Here is a 15,843-nt window from a genome sequence, read left to right on the forward strand (position 1 = left end):
AGGAAGTAACATTATGAACTAAAGCATCTATTTGTGAAGGGCTAGAAATGAAAATATTGCCCTCTGCTACGTTCCTCTGGGATGCTGAGGACAGTAAAGATGGAACAGTTGATTTAAAAGATGCAACAGCGCTGTCAGATAGAGACCGACTATAGTGAAATTTACTTTCATGTCTCGAGAACTCAGTTATAAAAAACTCAAAGGTTATCAGAAAGTGGTCCAAGAGGACAGGATTATGTGGAAAGATTGTTATTTCCTCACACTCTATGCCATAAGTCAGCACAAGGTCCAATGTATGATGGCAGGAGTGGGTGGAGCTGTGTATTCTTTGAGTAAACCAATTGAGTCTAAGATATTACTAAAGGCTACATTGACGCTATCACTTTCAATGTCCACAAGAAAGTTAAAATCCCCCACTACAATGACCTTCTCAGTATTTAGCACCAAATCAGATAAAAAAATCAGAGATCTGATCCAAAAACTCAGAGTAAGGGCCTGGTGGACGATATAAAACTACAAACAAGAGTGGTTTTACAGTTTTGCTATCTGGATTAGGAAAACTAAGAATAAGATGTTCAAATGAACTCTAGCTATTAATTGGTAAGGGATTGATTAATAAGTCCGAATGAAAAATGGTTGCTACTCCTCCTCCTCCTCACCCTGTACTTCGAGCAATATGATGATTTAAATAAATGTGAGTCGACTCGTTTAAACTAACATAGTCCTCCTGCTGCAGCCAGGATTCTGTGAAAGAGAGCAAAGAAATCTGATTATCACAAATCAAGCCATTAACTAACAAAGTCTTAGAAAAAATAGATCTAATGTTCAATAACCCACATTTAATTTTTCAAATTTTCTGCTCTGTTGAATTTGTTCTAATGTTTATGAGATTTCCATGATTTGCTTTATTAAGCCTGATATCTAATCTATGTCATTTTGGCCGTGGGCAGGACACTGTCTCTATGGGGTAGTGGGTGGGTATTATTGTCATTCTGTTCAAAATCATCTGATTTTAGAAGCATTAATGTCAGTATATCGATATCTGCAAATATCGGTTATCAGCCATAACAGTGATCTTAACTCATTCACTGCCAAGGATGACTAAAGTCGTCATTGGCATTTTTTACTGTGTGGGCGTCAGAACGAGCCCCCACACTGAGAGAACAAACATTTCAGGTCAAAAGCCGATCTACATCCGCATACGTCACACGTCACATGATCAGGAAGCAGAAAATCCATGTGTTAGGAGATCTTTTTGGGCCATTCCTGTAAAAAAAAAAGTGAGGCGCAAACCGGAAAAGTCTCTGCCGATCACAATTCGACAATAGAATATAAAAGAACGGATAACGCTAGAAATACGCAGATTCTTCCTGATGTAAGAGGTGAATCTCCGCTTTGTTTTGGTTGTTTTGGTGTCAACATCATTCTAGCGCGCTGAGTTCTGTCACTCTTAAAAAACAGTAAAAACGACAAGAAACGCTGGCAGCGATGGGCTTTAGCGATCAGGAAACAGCTAGCAGTGAATGAGTTAATATCGGTATCGGCCCCAAAATTTCATATCGGTGCATCACTACTTGCCATTTTACTATTTAAGCCTTTAGAAAGGAGTATGTACTCCTTGAGTACTTTGTAAAACTCAAAGGGTTCTGGTGGTCCGGGGTCCCACAAAGAGCCTATTTAGCACCACTGACCTATTTCATCAACAATGGAAATATTAGCCCAAGGAATATTGATTTTTAGCATTTTCGGTCTTCAAATAATGAACAAAAGAAGTCTAAATGGATTAGACGCAAATTATTTTACCAAAAGAGATGGAAAATGCCATTTTATTTTTAAAAAGCTGGTTTAACCTTTCCTTAACACTTTAATAATGAAAGCTTAAAATATTAAACCCAGACATAATGTCTGAGATCCCAGATGAAGATGTTTGACCAAGAATGCTAACTTTACTACAAACTTTAAATCGTCCTGCAACCTGGACGTTTATTCCCAAGTTCTTTCTTTCAAGTACTTTCTTTGGCAACGGCAAATCAGATGGTGGTCTTTATCAAAGAAAAACAGAGGAACTCTTTATCTGGTTGCATTTTTCAAATGTAATTTCTTAAAAAAAAAACTCAAAACGGTCCTCAGGAAAATAAATGTTCTAGTTCTTTCAGTGCAGGTGACAGTATGTCTGTATGTGGCTAAAAGCAGGCTGCTTCGGTTTATTTTTAACTCCAGAAAGAAGCAGTGTTGGTGCAGTGAGAAGACTGAGCTTCCCTTCAAACGCTGACCAGATTCCCCCTGCTGACGTTTATCCACAGTCAGACACATTGTCACTTTACACAAAGCTGTTGGAAGTTGTGTCTGCATTGTTTTTGTGCATGTGGCTCCCTGAGTTTGTCGATAGACCCGTGAAAAATTTCATTAAACAGAAATTGAACTTTTTCCGTTGGCTTTTCTTTTTTCCCTTCTAGTGTTTTGTTTAGCAGGATCAGGGAACAATTCAATACCCATGTGACGCCACATCCCAGCTGCTTAGCTCGGTGTTGACAGAGGCGAGATAAGAGGCGAGAATAAAAGCAGACGTATAGCAGCCAGTACTGGGGACAAATCAGTTTAAAGCTGCTTCTGGAGTTTTGAAAGAAGTTTGCCTTGGGTTACAGCTGAATTTTCACCATCTTACCAATTGCAGACATGCTAGGCGACATAAGGACAGGCATAGAGATTTCAGTTGTTTGCAGTGGGACACCACTGTTTATGGCTGCGTTCGTAGTTTTCCCTCTATTCGGTTATCTTGTAAAAACGTGTTTTCACAGCAAGGGCTCACTTCAGGCTCCCCTTCAACCACTACACAGAGCTGTAAAGCAGACACAATCTTAAAAGAAAATGATGACAAACATGGTCTTTTCCCAATTTCATGACCCCCTGGGACACCAGGGATGAGCCAGCAATAAACAGATACCACAAAGATCTCAGCTAAACTCTAAATTGGACCAGTGTGCGGAAAATATCACCACCGCCTATCTTCACAGTGTGAATCATACTCCCAGTTTGTAAAAGTAGAAATAGGGAAAAAACCCAACGTTTCCCCACGGTGATGGTGAATAAAAAGAGAAGCTGTCAGCTTGCTTATGCCAGAGCGCTGTTCCCTCCACAGTGGCTCATTTGTAACTCCGGTGTTAGGACTTCCACTGATAGCTGAGCGTGGCCACTTCATTAGCTTCTTCTCTCTACGTAAATGCAAGTGCATGCACACGGGCCCAACGGGCCTCGTGCTCCCGCCCACACCTGCTCGCTTGGGAGACTGTTGGTACACGTTCATTTGCATACTACCATCCTAGATTCTATTTAAAAAAGCCAATCGCAGCTCTCTGAGGCCATATGTCTTCACACTATAAAAACCCCTGAGGGCAGCTTCAATGATGGGCTCTATTCCTTATCGTCAAAAGCTTACACTGTGACGGTGTCTTGTTTATTTTATGGTCCCCCCCCCCCCCCCCCCCACTTTATTTCATGATGCTCAGTGTATTCCCATATGCTAAATTCTGGAGACCACATAGAGCATAAAAAGAGAACAAACTGTCAGGTAAATTTGTGTTGAAACCACTTCCTGAAGGCTAATTTCAAGTGAAGTCTTCCGGACTTTGCTTTAAAAATGCCATAAAAATTCAACAGTAAATACATTTCTTTTGTATGAAACCATTGTTTTGTAGAAATGCATAACTGATTCGCTGCCAGCGTTTCTCACCGTTTTTACTGTTTTTTTTAAGAGTCACAGAACGTTGCGTGCTAGGATGATGTCGACACCAAAACAACCAAAACAAAGAGGAGACTCACCTCTTACATCAGGAAGAATCTGCGCGTTTTGAGCCTTATCCGTTCTTTCATAATCCGTTGTTGAATTGATATCGGCAGAAGCTTTTCCGGTTTGCGCCTCACATTTTTTATAGCTGCGGCCCAAAACGATCTCCTAACACATGAATTTTCTGCATCCTGATCACGTGACGTGTGACGTACGCGGATGAAGATTGGCTTTAGAGCTGGGATGTTTCTTCTCATGGTGCGGGGGCTCGTTCCGACGCTCACACAGTAAAAAAATGCAAATGACGACTTTAGTCGTCATTGGCAGTGAACGGTTGGATTTAAAATGATGACTTTAGTCGTCAATGGCAGTGAATGAGTTAAAGGCCTTGGTGGTTTTTAGTATGGAATAATTCATCGTGAGTCATTTGTTTCAGGAAGTAGAATTGTGTTGGAGTGGTTTTGGAACACAGCAAAATTTGGAGTCTTACTCATTAATATTCATGATTTGCAAATATTTTTTAATTTATTTGAATAGGAAAAAAAGCAAATTTATTTACATACATATGTCCGATTAAGCAAAAAGCCACTTTCCATGCATACACACACATCACATGGTAGATAAGAGATTTTACAAGACAAAACATGATTAAAGCACAAGGAAAATAAGCAAGTACCCCAAATGATAAATGTTCCCTCAGTTTAAAAGAAAAGTTAAAAGACTAACACGTACCATTATCACTATTATCACTAAAGGAGGCAGAGGAGTAACTAAACATCTGACACAGAGAGCAAGAGATAGGAGACGGAGAAGCAGAGACAGAAGTAGCCATAGCCGTGCTGAGGCTAAGCTAACTGGACGAGCAAACTGTTCAACACCAAATAAAGTACGTGCGAACTCAAATGGTTCCCTAAAAGCTAGGTTGAACAACAGAAAATGTGTGTTTTAGCGTGCTTATGTGCTACAATAACTCAGAGATATCCTAGTACAGAGAAATTAAATCAGTTTTAGCGAGCCCCAAACACCAAACAGCTACACGTAGTGCAACACTGAAAACAGGAAACAGGAAACGCCTTACCGCCAGGTGCAGCCAATGCAACTCTTCTGTTGCCTTCAATAACAAAACTCACAATATTGCAAAAATGCAACATTGATGTGTCATCTCCACAAATTAAACAAGGCCAACCATGTACCGTCATGTTGTGGAGTTGCTGTTGCTAATGGTTAGCTTTTAAAATCCAACCCGCCCTCTCCTTCCTGTGATCAGAAGCCAAGATGGGTGAGGCCAAGAATTTAAATTTTCCCTTCAACAATCATTCTTCTTCCTGTCAGTTTCCTTTGTGCAGCCAAGAGCTGCAATAGGGATTGTGTCAACAACATCGTGGTCATTTTACTGCGACGATATTGTTGCTAGCATTGTTGCACCCCTACCTGCACAACCATGGGCCAAATCCAAAGTGAGACAGGTGTTTCTGTTGTGCCTCAATCAAAACTAAATAAAGATCTGTGTGTGCGCACACTCATGGTGGTGGGGGGTCCTAAATACTTGTTGTGCATCAAAGGGGGGCCCAGCAGAAAAGAGTTTGGGAACCACAGGAGTAATCATTTGATCAGCTGTGTTGGAGCAGAGAACACCAGCCAACAATGCAGACAATCCCACTTTGAAGCACTACCCTTGGATAAAAAAAAAAAACAAAAATGCTTGCATTCCACACCTCACTGTAAGTTACAATTATAATAAATTATAATAAGCTGTCAGATTGAAAAGCGAGCTAACCAAAGGTAGCCATGTTCAACCAACTTATTTAGAGTTTTTTGGTAATTGTTCCTCGTTTCTAGCCCTGCGGATGTGCTACAATCCAAAAGAGGAGCTTTGCAAAAGGGTGATAATTATTTACAGTAAAAACTGCAGACTAGTCGACATTCAGTGCAATCCTTGGACCAGTTATTGCAGGAGGTCTTTATAGACATGAATCAGAAACTAGTTGGAAGCACTACAGCACTGCCAGTTTTCCCCAGGATTGCTCCACATTTTTGGTGAAAACTCTCACAAACGTAGACACTGTTTGTAATAACTCTTCCACATAATTTCTTGTGAATGTTTGGCTAAAAATTTCATCCCTAAACAACAGCAACGAAGCCGTCTTTTTCTCCCCTTGCAGAAAAATCGAGCATTGCCGCAATGCCTCCTACTTTTGACATCATTCTTTTCTTAACAACACATCGGGGTTTCAGAGCCTGGAAAAAGTTTAGTCTCTGCCACCCAGCAGCAGCAGCGTCTCTGACACCTCAAATCTCGTGGCACATAAAAAATTCATCCAGCAGGCTTTTCCATGACGATAATAAAACGATGAACACACACTCTAAATCAGAAAACTGTTGTGCACTTCATAATAGGACTCAGTGGGTTTTTTACTTGCTGTTTGTGTTAAGTAGTGAGAAACTGAACACAAGGCAGTTAGTGGGATCGGGAGGTCAAGCAGCGTGTTTTTAATTTAAAAGTGGTGAATGTATATTTGCCCTGTGGCTGTGTTTTTTTCTGCAATCATGCGAACGATTGCATGTTCTTACTCACGGGACCTTCATCATCTTGTACTTTTTTTTCCAATCTCTTGCCTGGTTTGTATAACCGTTTACGGCGTGTCAGTGTGAACAAGCTCCTCTGATTACCCCACTGTCCGCTGCCTGTCGGAGACCACTTTGTTACTGTTGCCGTGGGCGACCAGATGGCTAATTGAGCACTCTGTCATGTCACCTCCCTTCAACGGGGGTGTGAGCCAATCAGCACGGCCCAGACTCCTCTGCCGAGGCCGCCCCCACAGACATCACAGTCCCATTTTAACAGAGTCCAGCTCTAAGGGCCCACGGGGACGCTCTGGTGTCTCACAGAGAGAACATCGCTACAGCAGACACGACATCACCCCTCTGGCTTATTTACATTCTCACAGCCAGAGCGATTGGGGGAAAAAAATGACTCACTTTGTTACAGCTTCCTAGTGAAAACGTTAGTCTGATGTTACATATTTACAGTGTGAACAAATCCACAGCTACGCTACAGATGTTGCTAACTGACTTGGCTCCACATTTCCTGGCGTCTAGACTTATTACAGATGGCTGCAGCACATTAAAATGCCTGCATCATGCTGCTGCTGGTAATTTGGCTGCTGTTCTGTGGATTCGTCGTAAACCAAAGATGACAAAGCTTTTGTTAGCAGCTTGCTTTATCCTTCAATTTATTATTGAGTTTTATTTCATTTCATTCATTTATTTATAAAGCCCCTTCTGCGACCAATGCAGACACCCAAGGTGCTGAACACAACACAATAAAAACATAAAACCATCAGAATAAAATAAAACAATCATAAAACCAACATTAAATCAATTAAAAGAGGAGAGTAAAAGCAAAAAATAAAATCCTGAAAAAGATTAAGAGGTCGGGGCATCGAAACCGGGTAAAATTTGCTAGTCCTGGAATGCCTCGACAAAAAAAAGGGTCATAAGGCGAGTCTTAAAAAAACCCCAATGACGTTGACTGACGCACCACCAAAGGCAACTGGTTCCAAAGTGCAGGTGCCAACACCGAGAACGCACGGTCCCCCCGTGACCTGCACTTAGTGCGTGGAACGATCAACAGCTCCCTGCCGGCTGAGCGAAGGGCCCGCGAGGAGGCATGCCTATGCAAAAGGTTGCCAAGATATGCTGGAGCAGTTCCTTATAAGGCCTAGTAAGCCAGTACCAAGACCTTGAATTTTGCCCTGTATTGTACAGGCAGCCTTATAGAGTAGAGCTGTCATCATACTGGATTCTCGTGTTCTCTGTTATTGTAGAAAACTCACAAAAGAGTAGAAAAATTAATATTATTGGTATTTTTTTGTTGTTGTTATATGTTAAAACATTATATTAAGACGACAAAACATGAATCACAGATGTTACAATCAGCATTTCTTTCGTTATTTAGCAAGTTTTTGTAACAACTATATTTTCACATGATGCTTGGAAAGAGAGCATTTTACCTAAAGGACTGATTTTTAAACAGATGTGCTATTTTCAGTGATAAATAGAATAGTACCCCCTATCCGGTCTGATTCAGTAATCTAACATTATTGTGGTAAATACAGAAGAGATGATGGGAGACATCTGAGGAAACGTTTCAGAATCAGAGGGGTTTTATTTCCATATGCGAGAATCGCTACATCAGGAAATTGCTGCGGTACTTGGTGCCAGAAAAAATAAAAGATGAGCAAAAATTAGAATTATGAATGAAATGGTAATATAGGGAGGCAATAATTAGAGAAGCAGCTACTTTATACAAGTCAGTGTAGGTTCTGGTCAGAGCGGGTCAGTTCAGGTGCAAACACAACACTAGGAGTCATGTGAGAGGAACAAAGCAGCTGGAGTGGGCAGTTCAGACGTTCATGAGTCTGACCACAGAGGTGGAAGAAACTGTTCTTGTGGTGAGAGGTTCTGGTCCGAATGGATCGGAACCTGCTGCCAGATGGGAGCAAGTCGAAGAGACTGTGTCCAGGGAGAGACAGGTCTGTGATCCGACCTGCACGCCTCAATGTCCTGGAGTTGTACTGGTCCTGTATGGAGGGGAGTAGGCAGCCAATGACCTTCTCAGCAGAGCGTACAACACACTGCAGTCTTTATATGTCCCTGATGGTGGCTTTAGCATACCACACAGTGATGAAGAGGTGGGGATGGACTCGATGTGGTGTAGAACTGCCTCATCGACTGTACTGGCAGGTTGGATTTCTTCAGCTGCCTTCCGAACTACATCCTCTGCTGGGCCTTTGTGATGACAGAGGTGATGGTGGACTCCCACTTGAGGTCCTGGGTGATGGTGGTACCCAGGAAGCGACATGAGTCCACCATCGTGATGGGAGTGTCAAACAGGGTTATGCGGGGGAGTAGCGCTGTGTGCTTCCACCTTTGAAGTGCTTTCCACCTGTGTGAACCACCTTTGACAACCTCTTGAAATTCTCTGCTAACACAGAGGAGATTCTCAGGAAGTGCCACCAGCGGCTCCATTGGAGTCAGCTCCTCAGTCATGATGACCTTTTACTGTGCCTTCCTGGAAAGCATCATGACCTTCTCCATCACTTGCTGGTTCTACTCCCTTAGCCTCCAGAACAGGAACAGACTGCAGCACACTACATCAGTGTGCTCCAAAATCGTTGGCCTGCCTGTCAGAACTCTTGCTCAGGTTTTCTATCAACAAGCCCTGAGACAGCCAGCCAAAATCCTCCACAACCCCTCTCACATTATTCACCCCGCATTTCAATGGCTCCCCTCTGGGCGACGCCTCCGCTGCATTTCCTGCAAGACTAGAGGAGGAGAGCCACCTTTGTCCCCAAAGCCATTCTTCTCTTTAACTCAAGCAGATAAGATAAGACCATCTCCTGATAAACCCTCTCCTTGGGCTCTCCATATATTTAACTTTTATACAGACGACACTTTACTCACCTTATTCACTTACTCAGTGATTTTTTTGCATATTTTACTGATTTTATCCATCTTCTTGCTGCTTTATTACTTTCTTATTGCCTATTTATTCAATGTTCGTATGTCCAACGTCATGCTGCTCTGCTGTTATTTTTTTAATTGCCCCTCGGGGATAAATAAAGTTTTTCCGATTTTGATTCTAATGTGGTGTATGCTGTACAGTGCAGCGAGGAATGGCCAGACCTCTACATCGGAGAAACCAAACAGCCACTTCACAGGCGCATGGCACAACATAGAAGAGCCACCTCCACGGGACAGGACTCAGCAGTCCATTTGCATCTAAAGCACAAAGGTCACTCTTTCGAGGATGCCAACGTTCACATTTTGGACAGAGAGGGCAGATGGTTTGAAAGAGGAGTAAAGGAAGCCATTTATGTCCACTGTGAGCAACCATCTTTGAACAGAGGCGGTGGTTTACGACACCAACTGTCTGCCATCTATAATCCAGTTTTGAGATCCCTTCCCAGATGCCTCAACGCCCACGCATATCCTGGGCCATCTGACCTCAGGAATTCACATGATAGGGTGGGGCCAGGCTTCACAATGAGCTCACCCGAAACTCTGGCTGAATAGGACCCACACCCACCCTCACACCTTGGCTCGTGTGTTTATGTAGAAGATCATCAGGGGGTCTTTTGTTCCCTCTTCGGGGGGAAACTCCCACTGGGTTTGAATCTGGGACTCTCCACCATTTGACCTTAGAACTGAAGAAGCCTCTCGGATGAGAGGTGAAACGTCTTCAAGCAACTCAAAGAAGTCCAGACGCTTTTCTTTCAAAGCTTCTTAGAATACAATGACCTGGATGACTGAGAACCTTCACAGACTGATTTTGATTCTGATTCCTAAAGTCCACCACGACCTCCGCTGTGGTGGTGTGTAGCGAGGCCGGCTTTCCCAGTTCAACCATTTTTAATATTATCCACTGGGGGAAATATTCAAGAGGATTTTTAAGATGCCCCCGACACCACCAACAGTAGGAAAAAAATAAATAAATCTGTCGTAACTGGTGATGCGCGACCCTCACGAACGAAGCTCGTCTGGAAGTCTCCTGTGCAGACCTCCAGATGATGGCTCTTCCCTGCTTGAAGATCCGAGCCTAAGCGGAGTACCGACGCGTCAGATAGGTCTTGGGTCGATTTGTTTAATTTGAGTGTGATGAATCGCGCTAGGACAGCAGAGAGAGAGAGAGAGAGAGAGAGAGAGAGAGAGAGAGAGAGAGAGAGAGAGAGAGAGAGAGAGAGAGAGAGAGAGAGAGAGAGAGAGAGAGAGAGAGAGAGAGAGAGAGAGAGAGAGAGAGAGAGAGAGAGAGAGAGAGAGAGAGAGAGAGAGAGAGAGAGAGAGAGAGAGAGAGAGAGAGAGAGAGAGAGAGAAGACGAGGATGCACCTCAAAACCAAACACACGTTATCATTCATCCACGGTGGTGAATTAAAGCTAAAAAACGCTGAGAATGAGGCTGAGGAACAGCCAGAACTGTGACTTATAAAACGTTTTCTGCACTTTGTTCACTGCAAAATCATTTGAGATCATTATAAATGATTCTCATTTCTTCTATTTATCTATTTGTTAGCCAAAGTGACACACACACACGCAGTAAATGAATCTGTATCTAAAATCCATAGCCCCTAATTCACCAAATATCATCCTCATAATTTTATTTCTGTGGTTCTAAGGGCTTAAATTAAAGCACTTTTATTTCAGTGGTTTCAAAATGATTGAAAAGTTGCCAATAGCCACATTTTATTTTAAATTATAACTGTTTTACAAGATTAGATTCAAAACACATTCCCATTAGGAGCCTAAATATGATAGATGATGTCCTTTTGATTTGTCTTTCAGAGCCACACATTAATAAATTCTAACTTGGCTATGAAGTCAAGATTATTAATGTACATTTAAGCACAGTTAATTAGTTGGACTTAATGAGTCCACCGTCAGAACAAAGACACAAGCTGTCTCGTTAAATGAATTGATTGTTTTTGTCTGTGGAATGATTCGTGGCAGTGAGCTAAGGCATCAGCGGTGTCCGTAAAAGATGTGGAAACGTTGCTTCAATCAAAAATGTTTCAATTAAAGTTATTTTACCTTAGCTGATGAGAGAGCTGGAGGTACCGAAGATAAAATCTGGAAGATATTACCAGGGCTCAGGCAGAAAATTGGACCCCAGAATTGAAACTAATTGAATCTGAGAACGATAAGGCTGAATGTGGGGAGCTCTTCAAGCTACGAAGAAAGGATGAGTAAAGGGGATCAGTATAAAAGAGAAGGAAAGTGAGCTGGGATTGCTTATATTTAAAAGGATACCAATGAGTGTAAAACCCTTCTTTTTAACAGATCATGGATACGGTGTCTTTAAATGGTCTCAGAACCCCGTATCTTTGTCTTTCCAGGAGGACAAACGTACGACAAAGTCACGGCTAAATAAACAGAAGCTTGTTTAATCTTATTTGTTGTGCTCTAGACTAAATAGATAATACAGTTTTGCTTTATTAATGCCCACGGGAAAGTGCTTCGCTCTTGGAGGTCGGAGCACCAGGTCAAGAACAAGAATTGGGAATCTGGTGGGGATTCATTGCCCTGTTTAAGAGGAAGCAGAGGAGTGTTGCTCCAGAAATCCATGTTTCCTTCTACCTGAAGGGCAAATGTTTGTTCTGCTGTAACCGAGGAAGTACATTTGTACAAATATAATTATTAAACATTGCCCTCTCTTATAATTGCATCATAAATGAACATTTTGGTTGAAACAAAATGTATTATTGAACCAAAATCTTTTACCAGAAAAGAGTCATCTTGAAATTCCTACTGATGTTTCACCCAGTTAACCCTCTCAGGCTCAAAATAGGTTTTGATAAAAGGACGAACAGCTAAAGCTTGGTTTATGCTTGATGCGTCCGCGAGGTTCGCTCGGCTCCGCGCGGCAAAATTGCGTCATTTTAACAACCACGCCCCTCCACCGCACCTCACAACACCCCAAACTTTCCGCACCGTGCACCTAGGAAATTTTCTAACCACGCGGACGGTCCAACACGGAAAAACATGGCGGACTGGCAAGAACTAGTTATGGCAGAGTTCGTAAATACAGACATTTGTATGATTCAGCTCTCAAAGATCACCGTGATCAACATGTTGTTAATAAATCTTGGAGAGAAATAGCTCGCACTGTCGGAAAAGACGAGGACGCTGTTAAATAATGCTGGAACACGCGGGACCGATACGTGAAGGCAAGGAAGGGGAACAAACGGAAAAGCGGTGATCCTGGTGGAAACAAGAATGCTCCACCAATTCTAAAAGAGCTGAGTTGGCTCTAAACTTTCATTAACAACTGTTATAAACAACAGTAATTTCTACTTCTACTATGGTGTAGTGTTGGATGCATGCCGTAGAGCACCATGCTGCCCCCTACAGTTTGGGAGAATATTGGCTCACCGCAGAGACAAGCCGCATGAACCATAAACGCTGCAAGCTGTGAAGCGCGTTCCATCCGCGAGCCGCATCACCAAGCAGAAAGTAAATGCATCAAGCATAAACCAAGATTAAGTCCTTCAGGCGTACTTCAGAGTTTAAAAAAATGCTCATGAAATACGTACGTGGAGTAACCAGGTAGGTTTTAACGTTGCACATCTGCAATGCTTGCCTCCAGAGGGATAAAGACTGTTAATTTAGTCACATTATTGAGTTATTATGGGGCTTTTGAAGTCCATTCACATTTCTTTTCTTTGCACTTTTTGATCCTTAGAAGTAGTCATCCTTGTTTACTCTGAGCCTCAGCCAGTGGAACGTTGTATATTGAGTCAATCAACTCAAGCTATGAATAAACTACAGCTTAACAGCTTTTTGTGATACTGTCTATATTCCCCCTTAAAAAGAAGATTTTTAATCTTGATGGGATATTACCTAATAATTTAAAAAATCAATTACAGAACAGCGATTAAAAAATCTGACACTTTTTCTGGTCAGTGAATGTGCCGTCACTAATCATGTTTGTTATGGTTTGAATTGAGTAAAAATGACCATTATACAGGTACAACCTGTCTAGTATAAATGCTGCAAATTGTTTTCAGCTGATTTTATATGAAGAAATAGTTTGATTTAATCACTCAGATGATGTAATTTGTAAAGAAAGAGGCAGCTTTGTGTATTTATTGATGCATTTTTGAAATACATTTAATTATTTTTTCTATTGAATCATGTTAACACAGTCAAATTTTCAATTCAACCAAAATTTGGTATGTCTTTTTACTTGTAATGATGAATCTTTAAGATTAAAAATAAAATTGTCGTCAGGTCAAAAGTTAAAAATAGGAACTGGCCTGGAAAACGGATGGTTTATTTTTATTCACCAGGTGATAGAGCTACATAGATCTGGGTGTCATCTGCATAACTGTGATAGGTAATGTTCTCATTGTGTATGATCTGACCCAGGAGAAGCATGTAGAGATTGAAGAGCAGTGGTCCAAGTATTGAGCCTTGCGGGACCCCACGTGTCACGGGATCAGCTTTTATTTGTGATCACCAGTAGAAACAACATGTCTTCAAGATAAGATACTAACCAACTGTGGACTGTGCCTGAAAGTCCCACCCAGGTTATGAGCCTATCAAGAAGAATGTTGTGGTCCACAGCATCAAAAGCTGCACTGAGATCGAGCATCATCAGGACAGATGTTTTGCCTGAAACTGTATTTAGACGAATATCATTTAATACCTTAGTAAGTGCAGTCAGCTGGATTTAGAGCTACTTGAAACCCCCCCCCCCCCACACACACACACACACACTATCAAGCTGACAGAAATTTAGCAATTAATCTTTGAATTAATTAAAAAACCTGCAGAATTTTTAAGTTGAAATAAAAACTCTTAAAAAAACTGAAAATTTTGCATAAAATTGACAAAATATCACAGTGAAATGAAAGTAAAAGTAAAGGTCATGATGACTTTTCTGTAATAAAACACTTCCTGACTTGTTTTCTGTGACCTTTATAGACTTTCCAAAACTGGAGCATCTACTGGAAAACACCTCCTTGTCCAGTGCCTCGCAGTTTATGGATGGCTTCCTCTACATCTCCACTGGACCCACCAAGGCAACACTGGATCGCCGTGGAAAAGACGGTGAGTTTAGAAGTCATTTTATAATCCCATGACAAAACCAATCAGTCCATATATTCATTCATAAGCAATTTAAGCTTCATGTTTGTCAGAGGTCTCCTCTAGTTAAGCTCTGATCGATCAATCAGTGTCAGTCTGTCAGCTGTCAAACTGCGAATCGTTTAATCCACTCAGCAAACGGTCAAGTCAAAAGGATCAATGGATGTGTCTTTCACATTGTTTCTGTTTGGTCTTTTGGGAGTTTCCGTCAGACAAACACGTGTTAGACGTATGAGCGGTGAATCGAGGCACATTAGGGTCACTTTAAGAATAAAAATGGTTAGATATTTCTTAAACGTTTCTTCTAAATGCACCATAAATGTTTCCTCTCAACTGTGTGAGTTAGTCTTTTCCCTCCAAGGCAGTTTAAAACTTTTAATCATGCTCCGCTCTCCACCCAGACGCCTCAGCTGCTGCTGCACTTCTCGCTCTGCCGCGGTCCCCACATCTCCAAACAGCTGGAGCGTTTCTGGGGCCCGTGGGTAATTAGGGAGAAGGAGCCAGCGTTGGGCGCTCCCTTCGGGGAACGTGGTTATTTGGAAGTTTGAGAAGCAGGATAAGGAACGAGAGGATGGAGGCGAAACACTAACCGGCACTTGAATGAGCTGAGTCTCCATGTTGAGCTCGACGTCCGTCTCTATTCCCATCACCCCCACACACCCTCAGCTCTCATTGGTGGTTGAACATTCCGGATAATGAACACAGCTCAGGTCTGGCAAATTGCCTCTTACAGGGACTGGGGGGTATAAAAATTTAGCCAAGTATCTCTTAAAAGTCTCATTATCTCCACTAATGGATTTCATTTGAAATTCACTTCTTGAAAAAAAGAATCAATCCAATTTCTTAAAACTTTTAATATTATAGCTTTAATCCAGTTATTTATGTGACTTTTGTGCTCACAAGGTAAGAATATTTTCGGACTTTCTTGTAACTTTATTGCAAAAGAGCAGTCAGGGCATCTGATAATTACAATTAATGTATTCTAACCCTCTCAGGCTCAAAATAGGTTTTGATAAAAGGATCAACAGCTAAGTCCTTCAGGGGTACTTCTGAGTTAAAAAATGCTCATGAAATACGTATGTGGAGTAACCAGGTAGGTAGGTTTTAACTGTTGCAAATCTGCAACGCCTGCCTCCAGAGGGTTACAACCAGAAAACGACGCCCCCAATTCGGAAGAACAAAGTGGTAAACATTTAGCCAAAGTACGTAGAAACAGTGCTAGTTTAGAATACGCAACCCATTAGGATTGGAAAGACAAAAAAAATCTTAAAATGTAGCAAATGTCACATTGATGTGTGCTTCCGTTGCTTCCGTATACACACTTGTATTATTAGAGGTTATTTTCCATTAATGGAATCAATTTTAGGGAAAGTTTTAGCTTGAGCACCGTGGCAACCTTGAAGTCACAGCTGAC

General features: G+C 41.7%; 1 protein-coding gene across 3 annotated transcripts in view; it reads left to right on the top strand.

Annotated features, from left to right (window-relative positions):
* The window catches only part of arap2 (ArfGAP with RhoGAP domain, ankyrin repeat and PH domain 2), a 251,081-nt gene that overhangs the window by 138,561 nt on the left and 96,677 nt on the right, over nt 1-15,843 (top strand). For all 3 annotated transcript variants that reach the window (XM_070546657.1, XM_070546659.1, XM_070546667.1), the window contains exon 15: nt 14,268-14,393. In XM_070546657.1, coding sequence (XP_070402758.1) covers nt 14,268-14,393 — 126 coding nt within the window. The remainder of the gene's footprint in view (nt 1-14,267; nt 14,394-15,843) is intronic.

The sequence above is a fragment of the Nothobranchius furzeri genome, chromosome 2 (assembly GCF_043380555.1).
Source record: "Nothobranchius furzeri strain GRZ-AD chromosome 2, NfurGRZ-RIMD1, whole genome shotgun sequence".
NCBI lineage: Eukaryota > Metazoa > Chordata > Actinopteri > Cyprinodontiformes > Nothobranchiidae > Nothobranchius > Nothobranchius furzeri.